We start from the raw sequence: 24,126 nt of genomic DNA on the forward strand, positions 1-24,126 counted from the left end.
TAGGATTTACAATAGAATTTTACAGTCCACCCAATTCCTCCGCTCTCTCAAAAAGAGACAGGATTTTTCCCCAGGACGCAGCGTGCAGTCAACCCGCCCAAAACTCCGACGGGGTCAGGCGGCACTAATGCTGGACACACGTCAAAGGGGCTAGGTCAAGTGACAGTGCCGTCAGGCCAGAAAAATGAAAGTTATTCGTAAACGATGAGTCGATATTGAAAATAATGTCTCTAAGAGCTCTGAATCTTGGACGACGGAAAACAATTCTTGGGATACGTGACGATTTTCTGGTGTGGGTAATACAATAATCATTGAACAATAAATAAAACAAAATAAAAATATCATAATTACATGAATTTACGCAAATCAAGGATTGAAAAGGTTTCATTTCCCTTTGCTGCCCAAAAAATATCGAAAGATTGTGCACAACAAGTCGCTATGCCTTGGTATTCGAATACAGATAGGAGCCCTTGGGACGAAACTGGCATTGAACCGGGTACTTCTACATTCAAAATGAAGCAAATCATCTACCACACTAGCCTCTTGCTGATTATATGATATACATGGCACTTAAGTGCCAACGGGCAAGAAAATAGCGCGAAAACCAGTTGTGGGTCAAATGACCCCTAGCCGTCCTTCTAGGTATAACACGTCATAAAAGTTTAAAACATAACATTATTGTTGAATTTTCACTAATTTATCAAAATATAGATCAAAATGAACAAAGTCAAAAAGTTTCAAAATTTAAAAAAATATTTTAATAAGAGAAAAATAAATTTGAATTCTGAAAATGGGTCAAATGACCCCTGCCGTCCTAGTGTTAAAGTCCTTTATGTTTCGGGGGAAAAATGAATCCCTTATCTATCCGTTCGGCAAAATATCTCTCTTAATTTATCGCTTCTGTCGGATCTGGAAATGTAGTGGGGCTCTAGTGTTAAGATCTCCGTGTCGCTCTTAAAGATATCCATTCTCAATTGTTCAAGCAATCTAAGCCTAGCGCGCTGCCTCCGAGTCTCCAGCGGCTCCCAGCCTAATTCGCTTAACATCTGAGTAACGCTGTTTGTACCCCATTAGCAGTTTTTGACGAACCACTCAGCCTTCCTTTGTATTTTATTCAGTTCGCGGATGAAGTCTTTCTGCACCGTATCCCATACTCTCGCTGCATATTCAAGGTGCAGTCGGACGAGTGCGAAATAGCACCACTCTTTATCTTTCTCATCCGAAAATCTTACCATAAAGTGTAGATAAGGTATGATCGAACTAGATCAGGCTATAGACAGTTCCTGATAGGAACTGATCATTTTGAATCGGGTCTGATATAATTAGATCAGCCTTGTTCCTTTCCTTTATTTTGTAGTATAGGTTTGCTTCCCTTGAGACATCTTTTTATTTACAAGGTTTTAACGTCGATTTTTCATGAGAAGTGGAAATATGGTGTTATTATTATACAACCGTCCTTCCTTCACCCTACGAAGATCACGTATTACTTTACCAAGACCTAACCTTACGCTATATAAACGTTGTTTCTTGTTTATATGCCCAAAAGTGTATAACTTATTACATGATTCATGTCTGAAACCAAAAAAGTAATAACGCAATTATGAAAAATATACAGTCTTGGTTGTTTAGAATGCAAAGTATGGAAGATATCTTTTTTTGATATAATACCATATAATACATGTACGTACTTACTTCAGTTCAAATGCTGTGCCTAAAATGTTTCTATGTCAGCATGACCCCTTGTAAATGATGGTAGCCATAAAACAGGTTGTCCTTAATGGCTACCTAAAGTTACTCCTTTTTATGTAATTAATTCTACTGTGTAATTTTTATTTTTTTTGGAGTAATAAAACAATTTATTTATTTATTATTTTAGTTATTGAACAATTGCAGATGATCAATTAGAATAGGACATTTCCGTGAGAGTGGTAACTGATATGAGAATATACTCTGACCGGACGGGGTTTTGTTTTTCTATACCGGTTTCCCCTCTGTTATCCACCCTAATTTATTTTTTTCATCATCGATGGATACCAGTTAGGAAAACGGCATTCCTCGATTTCCCCCTCTCGACTCATGAATAGTTGAAGTTAATAACCTACATTTTCGTTTTGAATCGCGCAGTTATTGCCAAAGGTGGCCTCTTTAATGTGAGTCGTAATCGAGCCTTTTATGCTCCATTTGATCACAGCGATGTGTATATATGCATCGAGAAAATCACTCGTGAAACGAATCTTTCGAGAGAGCGCCGTTTGACGCCATGATTGATGCCAAAACTTGTTTTTCGCGAATGGAATTTTCTCTTTCTGACTCGAAATTCTTTTCGCTTCGAAATGGGTTTGTCGTTACTGTGTCTCTCTCTCTTTTTTTCGGTCTAGCTTCTAAAGAGATGGATTGATTGGTGGAAAAATATCTATTGTTCAGGAAAAAATCCATGAGAATAATAAAGTATGGTTTGTAGGCACGTTAATTAAAGAATAGATTACTACAAAAAAAGATAAACTTTACATTTTTTAATGCCAATCGATATGTTTTCCCATTTCATAACATTGAAAATGCATGTGCCTAAATAAAAAAAAGCAAATCGAATCACACACCAAGCTGGATTTGATACAACTAGGGATGGACGGATCCAGGATTTTTTTCGGATCCGGATTCGGATCGGATCCTTGATATTCGGAACCGGATCTTAAGGATCGGATATTTTCGGATGCAAATGCATTTTCAAATTCCTGACGCTGAGATTCCCCCGATGAGTGTTCAATCTCTTGGGAAGAGTTGCACTATGTGCCAGTGTGTATTTTGCCTTTTCTTATTTTCCACGGCTGAAATTTGATTAAACGGGATAATAGGAATTAAAAAAAATGATTCATCCGACTCTGGGAGAGCTTTCAAACAAAACGGTTCATGAGTTCACGATGAGAGGACAAGAACCGCATGCGACGGCTCATTTGAAGATAGAATCGGAACTCTTTCCACCCTTATGGGGCATTCACTGAAGTTATTATTCAAAATTTCGGATCCAGATCCGACGTCTTCCGCGAGTTTGGATCCGATGTATTCGATGAAGGGCAATACCGCGGATATTTGAATCCGAGGTATCCGATCCGACCATTCCTAGATACAACACAAAAAAGTCAAGTATTCTTAACTTAACAATTTACAAAATTGTACAGCAAAAAAGGAACCATAATAACATGAACACAAATTTTAAATGTAATAGAAATTATGCTATTCTCGGTCAGGAGAGGTAATGTGGGAGGAATAAAATGGAAGGTCTAACGTTATCAAAGATTACGCATATCTAACTGGATTCATGGGAATATTACTTTGGGGATGTAGGTTTTCCAATTTCCAATCTGAAAACCACGCACCGAAAGATTAGCCATTAATTTTAGCTGAATACGCATCTGATATTTTTTTATTAAATTAGGAATAAGGTAGTTTCCTTCATCAAAGAAAACGAAATGCATTGATTGCGATTCGTTACCCACCATTAGTGTATTCATAATATACAAATAATTTAGTTTTAGATATCCCAGTTTAGACGAATGGCAATGGTCAATTTTAACCTCATTTGAAAAAGGCCAGATTGGCGCCCATGCGATGCCACTCCACGTGACGTCACAGGGACATAGTTTCTATACGAGTAGATAGGAGTCTCATCATCTGAGATTACCAATGCATGCACGAGGCACAGAGCTCAGGGAAACATGCCTTAATAATCACCTATTAAAATTACCTAAGTTCGGTAACTTTTCTTCGTTTGATAGGGTAATAATAATCCTTATTTAAGCCAAGCGCTACCTGCTAGCAGCCTGCGTCGTATCAGCGCTCAAAGCCTCGCCCCAAGGTCACCTCACAGGGCGACAGCTGGATTCAGAAATACGTCACACGGAGTTTTCCCAGCATTCCTACTTAGCCGTTGCGTTTTCGCGCGCTTGGAATTTTTCACTTTTCATTTAATCACAAAAAATAGATGTCGTCATTCAAAAATCTAAGAGCGTGAAATTCGTACTTCAGGAGTAATAGTCTTTCGATTTAGGCAATAAAAAAATAATGGGAAACCACCCTATTACCTTACGCCCAATCATTACCAGTTGCTGGCCTTTCAACGGATGTCTAAACTGTGGCATGGGTCCAAATTAATATGTCGTGTGCTTATTCCTGGCGCGATAAGTAAAGGCTTTGCACTCCGTTCTTTTTTAAGCTTGAGTCGTATATACCACCTGGTTCATTGAGTAAAATGACTGAAAGAAATCACACCGATAGGTGACATTTTTTATTTCTCAGTATGCATTGTAACGCAATATAATCAGATTACACATGGTCACTAACAATAAGACTGTTATCTCAAGTTAAAATATCTAGATGCCCTTATATTTTGCTCCAAACATTTGAATGCTCACTAATAATCATGTTTGTATGCTCAATAATATAGCATTTTCCACTTTCATTTCTCTATAACCGTCGAAAAATATCTTTTCGATATGTATACTTATCATTTATCTATATATCTTTCATCATTTTACAGCCTATTTAAATATCCTCTAATTGTCTTATGCATAAATATCTAACTAAATCCATTAACAATCTAAGAATGCCTCATATTGTTAAGCAGATGTTTTTTCCAACTTAAGGATAAATGGCGATATTTGGTGGAATTGTGAAAACAAATATATAATCACAGATACAATAATATTTTACTTTCCACAATTATTTAATGGTCTCACCCAGACTTCCACACTATACACTATGCTATTCCCAAAGGTCAGTCGGGTAATTTTGATAAAAAAGGGTTCAGAGCATTAAAATAATTTGCAGAACATGACATATTAGTGTATCCGTGATTACGTGAATTAAGGCTAGGGGAGGGTGTTTAGGTGCAACTAATACCGGGGTGTGTGGGAGTATGGAATACCTACTAGGATAAGCGGCAGGTACGAGATTAATAAATCGCGGAATTTTAAGATAAACGGTTCTAAATGGTGAGTTTTAAGGCTTTCTAAGGGATATTTTACTGATCATTACACTATTCTATCAATAATTTCAATCCAATTAAGTACAATGGATTAAACTTAAAAATTTCTCTGAGCTCTGGGAGGGTTTTAACCCCCAAACCCCCCCCCCCCCCGCCCCCCTCTTCGCTGCGCCACTGCTGGCGTTAATATTATTTTTACCTCCCATTGATACTGTTCCAATTCCAAAAGATATACCTTTGAATTATGACGGCATGAGTATTATATCTCCGCTTGTTTTTTTTCCTTCTTCGTTTTCACTCTCCCATGTGAAGGAGCGAGCGAAAAATGCGTAGTAATGTGGGTTATTCGGTGCAACCAGTCGGTCACGTCTTCACACTTTCCTTCCGTCATCCTTGCCAGCGGACTGACAAAACCGGTTCTGAGCGATCAAACGAGAGACTCCTCTATTTTCCCGTGCCTTAGGACGCGAACGCATTTTTTCCTTTGAACTTTGATCCTATATCCCAATCCATTTTGTCTGCCATACATTCCTGTAATGATTGCTCTGGTAAAGTTTCCAGAGCAGAAAACACGGCGTGTAACGTTTTCCCTTCCGTGACCTACTTTTTTCAAGGTGCACAACATTAATTTGTTCGATAATTTCTACGTGGATAAATTATACTTGAATGAAAACTAATATATGATTGCGTGCATGGTTAAATCAGTACGTTTTTAGACCCTTTTCGCGATTTTTATCGTTTTTTATTCCAACCAGGTGCATTCTGTCCTCAAAAACTGATTCGTTTACTTTAAAAAATGCATAATATTATCTGGAAAAGGTGAGAGAATTAAATGAAATTCATCGAATATTTTATAAGCAGGATTTTGATAAAACAGCACTTAAAATATTCCATCAACCTTTTATCAAAAATTTATTTTAAAAAATTCACCCTTTTTTAATTCGTTTTTGTAACATTTTCGTGAATTATTTAATTAATCTGCTTCATCACGTGATAAAACTGTTTTCACTATAAAATTAGTTATTTTTTTTTAATCCTAGCAATTTATGATAGACGAGCATTATCAATGGAACATTTCCATGGCAACCCAAAATAAGAAGTGATTTGTATGGATGTCAATCTAATATTACGACGTACACATTGATTTTCTAGCGTATGTTATGAACATATTTGATCCAATCTTCTTTGAATACTAAGAGATAAAGACAAGCTGGAAAACGTCAGTAGATTATTATTTTTACCATATCTTCTCCATCTCTCATAAAGTGCTTTCCTTTGAGCCCCGGAAGTCACCAAATAAGCCATAAAACCAGGATACATTTTAAGAATTTGTTATAAAAATGCTGGCGATTTAGGCATTTCTACTATCATTTTTAGCTAGGAGTATGTTTCTGTTTCACCGACCTTGTCCAAGTTCAAGTTTGTTGTTCTTTAAGCGAGAATCGTTTCTAGTACCTTTTAGTTTGGCCCCGAGAATTCTGTATTCGATAGCGTATCCTATTCCCTTTCCTTTTGGTAAACCTCATTTTGATACATTTAACTGCGTGGATTTGGGAGAAGAAACTCCGAATCTGCATTTGATTTTAAATTTTATTCGTTGGAATTTATTTGAAGAATCTTGGAACTATGGCAAACCAAACTTAGGTACAGAAATAGCGTGTGAGAATGGGACTTTCAACACAGAAAAAGTGGAGATTTTTTGGGTAAAATGGCGACCGATCGTATGTACTGGGAAATCGGGTGGACAATATATCGGAGATATAAACTGTTCTATGCAAGGGGGCGTGGTGGCCTGGTGGATAGAATGCATGGCCGATGATCGAGGGGTACCGTGTTATATTCCGGGTGAAGCCTTCGGATGAACCCAAATAAAATCCTAGAAGAGCGAGGTGACATAGGGAAAGGAACTGGCCCCCTACTTTGAAGGCGTGAAATTCATGTGCATATACCTCATTTTGCGTCGAGCTCTATCCTCACCCATCTCACCCAACCTTCGGACTGAACTATGGAGTAATTGATATACTGTACCAGAGTCGTAGGTGATGTTTTTTTTCTGGTGTTCCCCCCGTACTTATTCAGTTTGTTGCTCGATGTTTCGTGGCCGTTGCTGGTCACTTTTTCTTTGGGAATCGGGATATTTTTTTCCATGGAGGGTATTTTGGAAGGGTCCATGGAGGAAGGAGGTTAAAGGGGAGGGGGTGAAGGATTTTTCATAATTTCATAATGAATGGGATCACCGATTTCCCCAACGGTGGCGGACATCTTTATGACAAATTTTGAATCAGCAGCGCTTCAAAATTCGGCCAAAAAGCCAAATACCTGGTATATCGAATACCTGGTATACCTGGTATATTTGGTATATCGATGATACTTTTATCATGTATTATCATGTGAATCATGGGCTTATATTATAATTATTATGTATTATATTATATATATATACGGTTTTGAAGCGCTGTCGTTTCAAAGTTTGTGATAAAGATTTTCGCCACCACGGGGGAAATCGGCGATCCCATTTATTAAGAAATTATACTTCGAAATTATGCAAAAACAAAATGGCAGCTCCTTCGCCCTCTCCCCTTTCAACATCCATCCCTCTATGAACCCTCATAAATACCCTACACAGAAAAACTATCCTTATTCCCTACGAAAGAGTGATCGGCAACGGCCACGAAACGTCGGTCAACAAACCGAATAAGTACGCTGGTCACACCCGGAAATAACATCACCAACAGCTAGGGTGAACAGCTTGAGAGCTTCAACAAAGATGCACCCGAGTCCTCTGAATGACTCTCGGCTCTACTTCTCAGTGTTGGTGCTTTCTCTATACCTTAAACATAGCGGTTGAAAACACGTGATTTAGAGGACTCCGTACTGTTATAACTTCGCACCCACGAATATTACAAAAGTGGGGCCTCTAAATGTGTTATCAGCCACCGCGCATTTAAATCAGTTTACAAAAATCGCCACTCGCGTCGCTGACGGACAAATTGATCCGAGTTTCACGGTGAAATAATAAAAAAAATTAGGGGTGCCAACCGAAATTTTTACACATACTGACGTGATCTATCAAACTAATTACTTTTCAATGCTATTCCTCGCAATGACAAACCTTATACCGCAAAAAATTTCAATGGAGTGTCACGAATTGCACTCATCACCGCGCCGCGGACGTTTTTGAAAACCGATTAAAATGCGACCGAAGTGGCAACAGAAATGAGCCTTCTATGGAATGGCATTAGACCTCTTCTACGAAGTCTCCTTGCTCGTACCCTACATTTAAAAAGTATTTATTGCTTACTTTGGCACAGTACAATATATAACACTTACATGTTTACATATTTTTAAATATCCTTTAAAATCACCTACAGTTATACAAATACTTGGACTTAGTTATGTGGCACACCTTTTCACTTACATTTTTTATAAATATTTGTACATATAAAAAAAGAGGGAAGGTATACATAGGCAGCACAATATAATAAAAAAGAAAGAGAGAAATGAGCGAAAGCAGAGATCACTTACTTTTTTTATTGAGAAAACCATTTTGCAACCACTCTTTCTGTTCCTTTGTAGCATTGACATTTTTGTTTAAAAATCTCACTTTTTCAATAAACTATACCTGATGTCTCCTCTATAGTGTTTGCTAAAAACATAAGCAGCTACAAGTTCAGTTAAAATCTTTTTCTTCGTGCATGGGAAATCAGCCTTGTATGGAATGGCATTAGACCTCTTCTACAAAGTCTCCTTGCTCGTACCCTACTGCCACGACTCTGTTGATCGAGGAAGCGCCAGTCTAGGGGGAAAGACAGGTGGACGGACCCGCAATCGGTTCCCTAGGCGACGATAAAACAACTCGGGCACCCAATCTTCTGTACACCACCCCCACCTCCCTTGGCTACCTCACGCATCATAGTCTCGCGAACCACGTGTCGACATGGAGTGCTTTCTCCTCCCCCCACCCCACCCTCTCCATGACGACTAATTTTCCTCTCACAACTTGCGGCTGGAGAAAGAGGCGACCGCTCTCTCCTTGGCTCTCGAACGCCAAGCAAATCTCAGCCAGCCAGTTCAGTCTCGCTGCACGCGTCGGACACAACCCATCACTCGAGGAAGTCTTTGTCTTTCCTCCCCGGATGTGTGCGTGCGGATTGTACATATCGCCCCGGAATAGTACGTCCGTCCGTCGTGTCTGTGTTTATTACACGAGTGAGTGTGAGTGTGTGTTTTTTTCTCAAGCAAGTTTTTTTTTATATTATTTGTGTGGAATTTCCTGTACGTAATCTCAACCGCTGCTGCTCTCTAGTGTCCGCGAGTGAATGCGTACAGCTGTTTCAAATTTTAGCCCCTTAAAATTAAGGAACGATCAGATCTAAACCTGTGAGGAATACGAATGAATCTGCTCCATTGCTGCACTTAGGGAAGATAGTGATATTTTCTCCCATTAAGTTTATTTTTGTATAGTTTTCCTCCTCCTTATATGAGCCGCTGCTGTCTGTTGTCGCATAGTTAATGAGTGCTCAGGTGGTGATTTGCTAGCTTACATAATTCCTTAACGATAAAACCGGGAGGAAATGTATCAATGCCAGCCGCTGCTGTCTAGAGAATGCGTATCGTCGGTGATTTGTTAGTTCCCAAAATTACACAGCGATAGGGATGAAAATGTGTGACATGCAAATGCATTTTATCCAATAAAGTGAGCAGAAGTAATTTTGCATTTGCTCCCGCACAGGATATTTTTTTAGTTTTCCTTCCCATAATATCAATCGTTTCTGTAAATCGTCTCCGAGTGGATTCGTGTAGCTGATTAATTTTTTAGCCTACTATATTACAAAAGGATCAAATCAAATCTTTTGGGAACACAAAAGTAGTTACACTTTTGGAGAGAAAATTGTTTTCTTCGACAAGACGTTCTGTTTTTTGTGTGGGTTTTTCCTTTTTTCAAAATATTTTGTGGAGTTTTCTCCTCGTATAAGATCACGCGCTGCCTTCTACTGCCACCAAGTGCATACGTATAGTTGGTGATCTGATATTCTAAAAAAATACACCGTTATCTGTTTAAAACTGTGTGAGATACAATTGTATTTGCTGAATTGTAGCTTTCAGAAAGAATATAGTATTTATTCCCAGCCGTTTTTTTTTAGCTTCTCCCGCGTACACTGCTGTGTAGTGAATACAGCTGTTTTCGTTTTATCCTACAAAATTGCAAAACGATCAGATAAAATCTGTTCAGGATGAAAATATATTTTCTCCGTTTCTGCATTCCGAGAGTTCATTAGGTTTTCCCAGAAAAGTCTATATTCGTGAAATTTCGCTGTTTATCGTTGCTTTGTGAATATCCTATACAGGAGGTGACTGGTTTGTCTACAGAATTATTCAATCGATCGGAATTAAACTGCACGCCATGTAATTTATTTGCGCCATTGTTGCTTGTCGTATGAATATTGTATTTTGCTGTATTATTATTCTACCCTTCTGGTTACATTTTAGTATCCTCCTCGTAATCTCAAAATTGGCTAGCTGGTGTCCCAACGAAAATGTATTCATCTGTTTTTAGTTCACAAAATTACTGAACGATCTGATCAAACGTGTCCGTAATACAAATTTAAGTCCACCATCAGTGAGTTTAGTTGGAATATCGTGTTTTTACTCCAAAAAGCTCATTTTCTTGCGGAGTTTCCTTCGTGCTTTATCGTCTCTGCGGTCTATTATCGCCGAGTGTACGCGTGTGCTGTTTACAGTTGATAATTTGTCAGTTCTCAAAATTACGCAGTGATCGGCACAAATATGTATTAATATAAAAAATGTTTATTTCACCGTGACTTAAAACAACAATAACGTGTTTTTTCCCAGCTGACGTTTTTGGTGATTTCCTCATAATCATTACCGCATTTGCATTGTTCCCCTGAGTCTAGATGTATACAATTCCCGAGCATAATGTTTTAATATTTTTAGTGCAAAAAATTAAAGAACGAAACGAACCCATATGGATTACAAATTTATTTTCACCATTACTGCGTTTAGAGAGAGAATATTAGGTTTTTCTCCTAAAAATTTATTTTTTGTGGAATTTCCGATTCGTACTACAACAACTACTACAGTTTAGTGCAATTGAGTGAATGCGTACACTTGTTATTCTTATTTACGAAGCGATATGATAAAACCTTTAGTAAAAACTTGTATGATAAAATATTTGGTGAATTTATTTGCACCATTAAGCTTACTACTTTTAGGGAGAATGTAGTGTTCCTCCCCCTCCCCAAAAGAGGTTTTTTGTGCACATTTTTCTCCCCATAATATCAGCCAGTTTTGTCTATTATCGCATAGTTAAAAAAAGTGCTCGTGGTGATTGGATTTTTTCCTCGTTCCGCCAATGTGTCAATTTCCTCCCCGTAATCTCAAACCGCTCGCTGTCTAGCGTCGTCGTGCACACAGCTGTCGCGCTTTTCTAGCTTCAACAGTTTGTCTACAAAATCTCATAACCAAGGTGAAAGGGGTGTTAGTCCGTCTCTTAGAAGCTTGGTTTATGCTTTCATGGTTGGAATACTTTATTCTGTTTCCCAAAATGACCTTAGCGCGGCAATGAGTTTAGAGTGATCCATTTATTTTCAATAGTGGTTATTTATTGTGCTATTTACAATGGCGAGGAATAAAATTGAAAATTCATTCACTTGAAAGATCCCACCATCACGAATTTAGTACCGGTTAGCTGCCAGCAAGTCAGTCACCTGAAGATGTAACTACGTTACGATACCCGGGTCGTGCCTATATTAATATAATAGAGAACCTGACAAAGTTTTACTCCTTTTTTCTTAACCAATGTTTATCGCGAGCAAGCAGTTGTTACTTTTTCGTTTTTAACGTTTTAGCTAGTTAAAAAAACTTGGGTAGAGTCACAGTGGAACGACGGTATGGAGCCAAAATAAATTAGTGCCATCATCGGTCTTGTGTAATCGTGTGAGCCCCCACGTCAGCTTTTTTTTCTTCTGTCGCAGTGTGTGCGTTTCCTCTTCGCAACCTAAAGCGCCGTCTAGCACCGCCTGCTATTGCGGCCGGCAGCGTCCCGCCGGCGGAAGGAAGTTCGTTGGTCGACCGTCACCGTGCGTCGCGTAGACCCAAGGCTGTGAGCAAGGCCGCCTGATCACGGTCATTTCAGGTGTCATAGCACCTAACGGTACCTTTTTCACACTCATCATTAGTAAAGATTCACGATTGGAACGTTAAAACTTTGTCGCTTCGGAAGGTTTCGGCGCGATTCGCTGGCTATCGCCTGCTGTACGCACTCTCTCTCTTTTTCTCACCCCTGCAGTCACACTCTTTTTTACAACTCTCACTTAGCGATGGTTTGCACGACCGTGAACATTATTATAAAAGTATTCCACCGATAAATTTAAGTTTTCTTGGAGTATTTACGAATAATTCCGACATTCTCCCATTTCATCGTTGACTTCACTCTGTAATTCACAATAAGGCCTACTCCCTTTCATTCTATTTAAGTAAAATCCTTTTCTCTCCGTCATATATTCGAAATTCTATCCTCTAACACTGATTAGCTGGTAGGAGAACTGAGTGGAGAGCTGCGTCAAACCAATCTTAGGATTGTTGACCAGTGATGATGATGATGAACACTGTTTTCAACATCCCGTCCCCCTTAAGTACCCGCTCCATCCAAGCATTCTTTCTCCACCTTGCCTCATCTAGAAGCCTCACCCACCATGTCCAAAACCACGTCCTTCCTCCTCTTCTCCGTCCACTTCACCCTCCCCATTCTTCTCCATACCTAAATATTGAAGGCCTTCAGTATTTACTAGTCATCCTTCCTAAGAGTCCATGTTTCCGCGAAAAGAATTTTTTTAATGAACGAAGGACTAACGTAAATGAGTAGTTGTTATATCAGGGAGGGATTCAGTTATAGTCACGAAATGGAACCGAGAATTCGTCTCATATTTCACGCTGAAAAAAGTTTTTTCGTGACCTAAACATTCGAACCTAAGCATTGCATCCTCGTTTTTTGCGTTAATAACTTAAAAGTTTCTTTCGTCAGCCATAGATAACCGTGATCTTATTGTTTTGAATCACCATCGAAATTGTCAGTAGCAAGGAATTACTCTTTATAGCCCGACGTTACAAGGTTTCAAAGGAAATGCCTCTTCAAAATTTCTGCAAACAAGTGGACTGTTACCAATGCGACGCAAGTATTTTTCACTGTGTTAAAATTTCGTATCGGTAACAAGGTCAGTGTCAACTATGTTTAGAATTGTAACCGCAGGTTAGCTGATGCGCGTTAGTCGTCAGCGCTGGTTATGAAATCCTAGTGGAAACGGTAGATGTTTGACAGCAGCTGCTCACATGTCCTCTTATTCTTTCTCTCATTAGTCCAAGAACATCTTCCGAGATAATTCAATTAATTCCAGCTATATTTCTGGAGATATGGTCTGTTTACACGGGTTAATTTGCACCTTTCGGATCGCTGGTGATATAGTCAATTACTCATAGCTATCATATGCTTACCATTGCAGATCTTACCTTGTGAATATAAGGCGTAATATCCCACCTCCAATTCATCCAAAAACTTTATTTTGATTTTTCTGTTCATTCCAGCAATATTTATCGAGACGACGGTAATGCAGAACGCTATTCGGTTAATATATGCCGTCCTCCAATCACTGTAGAGCTAACGTCTTTGAAACAATGCATAGGACCAACCCTTAACAGTGACCTTGAACTCGTATATATTGTGTATGCGCCACTAGAGTCTTCGTACGACAAAATTTTGAAATTGGGTTAAAAGCGAGCTCTGCTATGAAGAAGTCGCCTAATTTGGGGGTGTGAAGTCAACAATCGCGAACGTTCGCATTGAGGAAATGCGAGCCGTGACTTTCCCCCATCGGAGCTGGCGAATTGTGACTGAAGATCTAGTTGCTTGACCCCCAAGGCAGCGACGGGGCCCAAAAGGTAGCAAGAACCATGGTCCGGCCCAGGAGCGAGGTGAGGGCCGAGGGCGGAGGCCCTTGGGCCTCTCGAAAGTCCTCCACAGTCGTCCCTCCGCCCATCGGGACACTGTCCAGGGAAAGTTCCGCGCCCCCTTCCCGTAAGACTTCCAGGGAGGAGCAAAGAATCAGGAAGATCTCCACGAACGTTTCGCCGGAGGGCAAAGTGAGCCTCGTCCTGGAAGAGAAGTGCCCCTCGGCCGGTTCCTTGGAGGTCGTGAGGTCGGTTGACCTCGTCCCGTTGGACGAGGTGGCCGTGGTCGTCGTGGTATCGGCTTCCTGCCTTCCGGATGACGTCCAGGGATCCGCGACGTCTTCGCTGGCTGCTGCTGCCGCTTCTTCCTCCTCGGGGCTGGTGCTGAGGCAGCCTCCGGCCAGGAAGAGCTTCAAGAACAGGCGGAGTCGGTTCGGGAGTCTAAGGTGGGGCAAGGTGGGTCGTACCAAGGATAAGAGGGCCGCGGATGACGAAACGGCGGCTGCGCAGGCGATCCTGAAGAAGAGGAAAAGCCGGGCGGTGAGGAGCTTCGATCCCGGATGGACGACCAATAGGTGCGTGTGTAATTGATTGACCGGGAATCTGTCTGTGAATTTTTGGTGAAGGTATTTGGTGTTGGATCTATTATGGTTTCCCCCATCAAATGGAGTTGCAAACGACAACTCATCGTTGAAAATTAGCGCAGCTACAGCCAATACTATTGTAAGTTTTGACGCATATCGTTTTTCATCGGTTACTTATTTCAACAAAGTACATGACGATGCCTCCATGCTTCTGGGTTTCACCGCATGGTTTTTCTTAGCGACGACAGTTTCTCCGGTATTCCAACCGGCGTCTTCAGGTCAAGGTCGAGGTCGACCTAAAGACGCCGGTTGGAATACCGGAGAAACTGTTGTCGCAAAGAAAATCAACCCGGTGAAACCCAGAAGCATGGAGACATCACCTAGATAACGCCGCGGAAAACTGCGCATCAAGTACATGGCCTCGAGTTTGAGCAAATAAAAATTGCCCATGTTGAATTTTCTTCGAAATACAACATATTACAACTAGTGCTACACCTTTTAAAGTTTGCGACTAAAAATTCGATTTTGTTTTAACGTTTCTCGTTCATTATTCTCTTCAACTTTCACAACTGCGTTGTTGGTTTTTTGACTGATGCGTTACGTTGCTTTTCGTCGAATATTTGTGTTCATGTACGTTTATAAAAAAGATTCCTCGATTATCCTCGAGATATTTACACCATATCAATTCTCTATTGATCCAGCAGTCTTAGCCTAGCGCGTAGTTTCCGAGTCTCACGCCGATTAGTTTAAATGTTGTGAAACGCTTTTTGTGCGCTTGTGCTTTGACAAAGCTTTCTTTATTTTTTATTTAGTCCACGGATTTAGTCTCTCCGTCAGTAAACTGTCATTGGAATATAAAGAGCAGCTGCTATCCTCCTCCTTATACATTGAGAAGTCCCTCCATGAGAGGGCAAGCGAGTAAAAATCATTACTGCTACGAAATCACTCTTTTTCGTTTTACCAGCTCGTCATGCTGCAGGGTGAATTCCTTTCGTTTATCAGGAGCACGTGACTTCTTCCCCTTTACTTGAAAGGCAAAACAATGCAAGAGGCAGCCGATGTAAACATCGGCGCTTTGATCTGGCAGGGTAATCAGAATTTACAGCCATGAGATCGAACCTAGTTGGAGCGAATTCAATTGAAGACGCCTGGCTCGTGTTCAGCAAGGATATGTCTTGGTCAGAGCAACGACGTTGAACTGGGATTCCCGTGGTGGGCAAAGTAGGTACCTCCTGTCTTACCGCGGGAGGGTCTCGATTTCTTATTCTCGTCGGTGAAAAACATTTTTCATATAATATCATCAATTCACTTTGATAATAGGGTATAATTTCCCTTAGAACTTTCACGTAGCAACCACAAAAGGAAAATATCAACTGTCTCGTTTTAAAAGAAAGCTTAAAAAATTCTTACGGTATCAAATAAAAAACTGTGTATCCATAGGTTACCCAGTGACTATTTCTGCTTATCTGACCACGATAATATCATAGACGATGTAGTTGATAAATTACCATTCAATATTAATTTTATTTAAAAATTTAATGATTATTTACATTTATCATTACCCAATGGATTAGGAGGACACCCTTTTAAATTATTTCAATAGCTTTCACCTATCATTAAAATCCACAGCAGGATATTAACAAAATAGTCAACACTTTCATTCCTTGATATGTTTACAAAATAAATCACGATGGACCCATTAGTATAGATTGGTGGAAAAACACATAAATCGGACTAGTATCTAAATGTTCAATCTCATCACCCTCTAAAGCACAGAATAAATACTATAGATTGCACTAAAAATAAGTTTTCTAAATTTGAGTGATAAAGTTATGAAAACAGTACTTAGCGTAAAAAAGTTAGCTGGTTTATAGATAGACGTATACATGTTAACCCTAAGAAACTTTTCTTGGGGTTTTCAGCCTATGAATTCACTTTAGTTCTTGAATAGAAGTATTCTAGATCCCTGCATAGAAATAAAGAATAATTCATGAGGACGAACGTTCGTATGTATTAGTATCCTGCCAAATTTTTGAAATTTTCAAATCTCCTAGGGATGAAGATGAAAGACAGTAGTAAATTTACGCACAATTTAAATTCCGACACTTTGCGCCATTATTTTCGAAGATAATGACACAATGTGTCGATAAAGGGTCTGTAAAAATTATTTTTTTTTGAAAATGTGCTTCAGTCTTTCATCCTCACCTCAACGAGATATGGCATTTCCAAAAATTTTCTCCGGATACTTACATACATTCGTTCGTCCTCATGACTTGCTCTTACCGGCGAAGTAGAGTTCTTTTTTGTTATTGATTTTGCTCCCATGGTGATGTCCATAGCCTAACAAACATATATGCAATTATATAGTATTTGAGTAAAGAAAATAAGGATTTATGAAAAATTTCTCGGGATTCCCACCTGGTGTGGTATCGGGTTTATTCTCCCAACGAGTCTGCCAACGTCTTCAGGACTTTACTATAATTAAAAAAAAATTAAGGAATAAGGATTTGGTTCTTGATAGTCCGCAATATCAGCAATTATCGCTGAACGACTCGGTTTGTGTCATTATGATGGTTGATGAGGACGCAAACCGAATCGATCAACGAAGTGGCAACTAGGAATATACTTCGTGGGGGATGGGGTGGCCTCAGGGGGCGACCCCTCGCCCCCCCCCCCCCCAAGGCGAGGGGAGGTTCCGGAAAATTTTTGAAAAATGGCATGACTGGAAATACATTTTACAAAATTATGGCACTTAAAGGTTAAATTTAAACAGATTCAGTTATTATATATCAAAACTCGACAGTAATTATTTTTTTTATTTCTCTGAGGCTTTAGGGGGGGATCTATCCCCTCATATCCCCTATTCTTACGCCTTTGGATCAACGTTAAAATTGTGTTTACGTACACCTCTGTCTTTCATTATCTATTCCCATGGAAACGAGCATAGTTAATGTAGGAAACATAAGTGGAAAGGCAAGGAAATGGGATTTATTTTTTTTCAATATTACTATTTGCAGGCTGCAATATATAAAATCATTGCATAAACACTACTTGGTGAACATGTAATTTATTAATCACTTAAGTTTTATTTATCGGCAATAAGAAGAATAGAAGGGACATCCAATATGCGACTCCACCGAAATGTTGCTTTGGATAGGTGAGGTTAAAGCTCACCCCAAGTAGCACCTACTATTTATTTCGCCGTCCTTGATTCTCATTTTACGCATGATTCCCACCGTCACGCCGTGCGTTCGGTGACGCATTACGAGCTGTTGGCGGCCTGATCTTGAACGCGATCCACTGAGTGAGACCTAACGCCGCAACGGGACGAGGGAGGCGGAGCGGAAAGTGGAACTGTGTCGTTCATGAGCGAATCAGTCATTGCGAACGATTCACGGACGTGAACCGAATCATGTCATTTGTTGATTCATTGGTCAGTTGGCTGATTTGTTGGAGGAGGCGACCGAGAAGTTGGACATTTTCTCCGGAGTAGCGTTAATCCTACATCGCATTGAGGATATTTATTTATTTATTTCCAACTTCCCCGTAAACAGCACTTTAAGGCCTTTACAACGGAGGATAAACAATACACAACGCAAACATCCATGCCCTGGATAGGGACCACCTACCCAGGTGGGATTCGAACCCACGACCTACGGTTTGGCAGGCGAGGACTTAGAAGACATAGAAGTAGAAGAAATAGAAGTCTAAACTTCCATCATATCTTAGGTATGCGAATAGTTTTGAATCATCCGAAAAAGTGGAAAGAGAAAAAAAAATTTACCCTCCTTACAGACATGTGAGACCACGGCCCAAGAATTCCATCGACAAATACAAGTACATTTCATATGCTCTTTTATAAGTTTATCCTATATTTCTAAACTTCCATCATCTTAGGGATGTGAATACTTTTCAGTCTTGCGAAAAAAGAGGAAAGGGAAAAAGGAATATTCGAAAATATCTCGTACTCCGCATTTGCACATGCGTCGCTGATACCTGTGTTTGAAAGAAATATTCATCGGAATGAACCGAATCACCGATCATGAATCGAGGACCCCCACCTTCGCCAGTGGTGGTGGAAAGTGGTCGTCGAGGAATCGAGGGAAAGGCAGAGGGAGGGAGAGAGTCTTGCCAAGTGGTACGCGGGCCCACTCTCGTTGCCTACTCACCTTGGCACATATTTCCCTCCTCCCGCGAGCATTAGCATACCTCTGAGCCGAACGGCTTCTCCTCCGTCCACGCGTAAACGTGAAAAGAAAAAAATTGAAAAAATACAATGCGCTTGAGAACAAGAGAGTTCAAATTTCACCGGGAAAATACTCTCCGTGTATCGCACGACCTCTACGCTGCTCATCCCATGGGCAATTGGCCAATTGATGGCAAATATTTACAAACCATACGTTATCTACATTTGCATACCGAAGTAAACAGTTGCAATTTTTCACGATTATGAAATTTATTCGCGACCTTTGCTCCTATCATGGAACCATTTTGAACCATGAAGATGATATAGTAACATCGTAACCTTGGCCGGAATAAGGTTAATAATCGTGGAAAATTGCTAGTTTTAATTTTAATGTGGAAAAATTCCCCTCAATCTCGCATTGATCTTTGGATTTTATGTATTTATATACTACCCCGATAGCCAGTGGCGGATCCAGGATAGGGACAAGGGGGGTTGGGGCTAAGTGGGGGTTAAAATTCCAGCAGTAATGGGGGTCGGAAAAAATTGTACCTAGTGTAAATTGGATATCAAAGGGGGGGAGTTGTAGCCCCCATAGATCCGCCTCTGCCAACAGCCAATGGAGGATTTAGGGAGGGGACATTTAGGGGAGAATTTAATTTCCCGTCTCGATAATGAAGGTTGAAGGCTAGTAATAACACACTCCTTACAGACATGTGGAACTACGATTCAAGAATCCCGACTACAAATACACTCGCTCAACAAATCACTCTTCTATGAGTCTACCCTATGTCTAAAACTCCTCCTAATCTAAGTATTGTGAATATTTTTTAATCTTGAAAGGAAGTGGAAAATGTATAAATAAAATACGAAAATATCTTGAATGCCATATTTGCGAAATCGACTAAAAACAAAGATAAAAGAAATTAAATAGAACATAAAACACCAATTTGCTACGTATTCATTCATAAATAAGTAGCAAATTGGTTCTTATTTTTCTGTCCATTGGTTCATATTTTTCAGTTCTCATAAAAAAATTTGAAAGTGGTCTTACCTTTAAAATGATGTAAAATATATTAAATGAAAATATCAAATGATAGATAATAAATGTAATTCTAGAAAAGTATTTAAATTGAAATTTATTAATGATTCTATATTTTATGTAAATATGTAATTGTTCATTTTTAAAGTCGTAAAATTTATGTTTCCTTTTTCAAGTAAACCACACATTATACCGACAACGCCAGCTAACGCGCAAAAATCCTATAATATGTAGCTACTAGACTCACCGGCACGACAATTTCAAACTTGCCTTCGGTGGGGTCATGTAATCGTGAGTGATTAGCCACTGAGCGATTGTTGTACAAGTCATTCCAAGTTTTCCCCTTGCCGATTTTGCTAAGACAGACTGATGGGAGTATGAGTTTTGTGAACGGAAAATCATAGGTAAAGGACGCGTTACTCACGAATTCCTTTTACGACATAATATAATCAGTGCTATTGATTTTTTCAGTTGACAGGTAGGCTCATTAATCACTATTAATGAGTTTTTATTAATTGGTCATGAGTTTTGACGGGTTATAAGCATTCTTTATTATCTTTTGGCATCATATCTGCGTGCAATTTATCCATCGTATGAGTTCACAAGATGTGGAAATTTTCAATATTCATGTATAAATATTTACACTAATCCTCATGAACATAAATAAAAAAATCATCAACAACGTTTCCCAATTCCCATATTCTAATGTTGGTGGTTTTCATATTATTTTATCTACATCCACGCGTTGGAATTTATAGATATCATCAATGAAAGAATATACTATAAAATTCCACATATTATCAGATGTAATTGCAATCAAAATATAATGAACAATGAACAGAGCGTGCAAAATAATAGATTTCTTAGTTACATAAATGTGATGTCTTTATCTGCGTCAATTATCTGTTATTGTTATGATAAATAGGAGTAGTTTACCTAAACCCCTAAATTTTTAGCGTTTTACCAGTGTACCGTACGCCCCTTAGAAATATCGCAGCATGTCGTATCCATATATTGGTATTGTTTTACTTATTTCATTTTTTCCCAGTTTCATGTTTATTTCATTTTTCAACTTCTTAAGTCTCATGAGGTTTAGCCATGGGTCTCATGGGCAATTGTGTAACCTAGCTTTGGGTATATTCCTTTTTTTGCCACCCGAACTCCCAAAATAGATATAATCTTTAAATCTACTGTGATAAATCTTTCACCATTATAGTTTTTCTCCCATCCCTATTTTAAGAAAATCTATCCAAATTTTCCCCAGAAATCAGTTTGCAATAAAATTTATATCTTGTGCCAAAAATATCTTTTGTGACCATTTCGATAATCTTGATTTTCAATTCAGAAATCTTCGTAGAATACATCTAGAAATCTGATTATTTTTACCTTCCTTTGAAAACAAGTTTGTTTAAACAAAATCAGGGTTGTTTCAAACAAATTAAAGTACAAGGAATAGATAAATTATATTGATATTGTTATTTCGCAAACGTTTTGGCCGAACTCCGTCGCCGAAATATTTGCCATCACTGGACAAGGTTTGACCTTCTCTTCGGCGTGGGCTCACGTCGGTGAGTGATCTCACTGCACGTCACTCGGAAAACAAGCTGTGCGCGCCCACTCGAATGCTTCCAGCATGGAGTTAATCCGGTATTTATAATGCTTAGCGTGTCGGAATCACGTTTTCAGCGCGCATCGAAACATACGGCAATAATGTTTGAGGTAGTGATGAGCATTGCAAATTATTTCCATTTCGACTGAAGTAGTTATTTTTAAATATGAACTCTTGAGGATTTGGTCATTTTGATGTAAAACTATATTTGCCGACGTTTGTGAAATTTATTTTCCACTCTCAAGGCTTATTACATGAAAAGATATTGTACAAAACTGTAATAGTAGGTATTTAATAATGTTTTTACCCTGTGAAACATATCCAGTAAAAAAATTAACGAATTGATTTTACAAACCTTTCTAATGCAATTTATAGTTTTTTTCTCTTTGCTATATTGCAATATTTAAATTTTCAATATTAAAATCGATTTTGATTAATTAGGTTACAACTTTAGGCAATGGGTAGTTGTATTGCCATTTCGAAAGCACAAAAAATAATATTAACGGAATGAGAGGCATAAAAACTGCCTGTGTAGTCAGACTTGTTTATAAAATCTTTATCTTTGTAGTAATTAATTGTGTATGATATTAAATTGGAAAAAATGTAATCTCAACCACACCTGCTATTTCATTATCTCTTTGAAACATTGAACCGATAATAGTTATTACTATTAGGCTTTCTTACTTAGCAATTCATATGAACTACCCTCACATATTTGTTATGATCAAAACAATAGTTTGTATCACATATTCTGCTGAGGTAAGTTTTAGATTTTTTCCAAAATAGATTATTTTAATACACCGTCTTATTCAGCTTTTTCAAAACAATTGCTCTTTAATTCTGAGAAATTCTTGCAACACCGTGCCTCAACTATTGAGGCTTGTGACCTTGTATATGAATGTAGGACAAATGCTGCTTGCATTTATTAACATCTTCTATTACCTTAATAGTTGGATGAAACCTGGGGTTTTGAAATGAATCATAAACACGTTTTGCAGTGGTTATTGAGGTAGATGTTCTCCACTCTTACCTTGGAATGTATTGTATTTCCACAGTCCTGGTTAATTAAATTTATCTATATGCAGTACATATTTAGACTGGCGTGACTCATAAGGACACACGATTTGCATCAACCTTTCATTGGCATCATTATTTAATTATGGTACAGCCGTTCGTTAAAAAGAAAATAAAAACCACAAATTCAATCACATTTCACGCAGTTGCGGCGAAGCAGAGAGATAAAGAGAGAGTATAGGCTTTATTTTTGTGAATGATGGTTTTCCATTTTTTATCCACGCCCAGCATTGCCGTTGACAACAATTTTTCCAGTGATCCTACTGACGTCTTTAGGTCGAAGGAATGTCGCGGTGGAAACGAATTTGGAATAAATTTGATTATTGGCAAAATTTACAATTGAAATGTTTTCTGTAACAAGAAAACTGGTGCTGTAGAATCTTATCACTTTGCGTACTAGGGTATTTAAATGTAGAGGAACGACTGGGTATATGTTTTGATATCGAATAAGTATATATGCCAATTTGGGCGAACGGCCTTTGGTTTAAACATGGTTAAAAAGCTAATGTTAAAAATAGAAAATTTACGTAATCAATCATTACGATAGGTTTATTTATAAAAAGGAACGAACAGCAAGCGAACTATAAATATCTGTAGCATGGTATGAAATTATTTAATTTGACGCGCCTAAATTACAATCTCCATCATCCGTCCGGAACATTCCGGTAAAAATATTACGATAATTCATGTCGTATTTACTCAACGTTATCTTCCGTTATTTACTAATTGTAAATTTCATTTTCTATCAGTTTTTTTAATATTATAATTATTGATAAAACTTATAAATTTGGCTATATTTTGAATTTTACAGCAAAATAACCCCACACACACTATATACTGGAGGCGTTGCTAACTAAACAAATAGAAAATCTCGAAGTTAACATTACTATTTATTCTTTTTATAGTGTTATTAGAGTTCGGTTTTTAATAATACACTTCTTTTATGGGTGGGCTACCATCAGATATTATGATTAAACATTTTCCAACTCATTTTTGGCCACCCTCTTGCACATTTCATTGGTCATCTGGTCACTGGTCATCATACATTGGTCATCGGTTTTTAACGCTTTTTTCCCCGGCAAAAATTTTTCTTGCCTGTGACGAACTTTATTTATCAATTGGTCAAAAGGTGTCTACATTAAGTTCTCGACATAAATACGGTAAATTTTACTTCTTTTTTTAAGTATTTAGATATTAGCTAAGTATCACAAACAAATTCTGGCGCGGAATTATCATTTGAACTACTCTTCGGTAGGTAGGTATATATGCTTGCTACCAGCTATTTGTGGTCGTATAAAAATTGATATAGGTTTGTCGGAACTCATTTCTCGCCTATGCTTTTTCGGCTCCATTGATTTTAGAAATTAAATGCGCATTATCAGGTTGATGCATTGATGCATTATTAGGTTGATTATTGATGCGCATGAATCAGGTTAATTATCTATTAATTCATTATATACTGGACGCGGTGCAACCTAAAAAATAGAAAATCTTGGAGTTATTGTTAAGATTTATTGTTTTAACAGTGTTGTAAGTGTTCGGTTATTAGTGATAATCTGCTCCAATGAGAAGCAGCGATGGGTGACGAAACAAACAGCATATGCCACACTCCCATTCCTCAGAGCGCAAACCGCTCCCCGGCTGCTAATTACGAACTCTTTCATCTCCACTGCGATATTCCTGTTATCT

General features: G+C 38.6%; 1 protein-coding gene across 8 annotated transcripts in view; it reads left to right on the forward strand.

Annotated features, from left to right (window-relative positions):
• LOC124162859 (eye-specific diacylglycerol kinase) overlaps positions 1–24,126 on the forward strand; it is a 134,092-nt gene that overhangs the window by 22,671 nt on the left and 87,295 nt on the right. The window contains exons 1-2 of one of the 8 annotated variants that reach the window (XM_046539543.1): positions 9,010–9,196; positions 13,583–14,520. The exons of 6 other annotated variants lie outside the window; for them this stretch is intronic. In XM_046539543.1, the coding sequence (XP_046395499.1) occupies positions 13,949–14,520 (572 nt within the window). In that variant the 5' untranslated portion in view covers positions 9,010–9,196; positions 13,583–13,948. Of the gene's footprint in view, positions 1–9,009; positions 9,197–13,582; positions 14,521–24,126 lie in introns of those variants that run through there. One more of the 8 variants, XM_046539544.1, reaches the window with a different exon arrangement.

Source organism: Ischnura elegans, chromosome 7 (genome assembly GCF_921293095.1).
Source record: "Ischnura elegans chromosome 7, ioIscEleg1.1, whole genome shotgun sequence".
In the NCBI taxonomy this organism is placed as follows: Eukaryota; Metazoa; Arthropoda; class Insecta; order Odonata; family Coenagrionidae; genus Ischnura; species Ischnura elegans.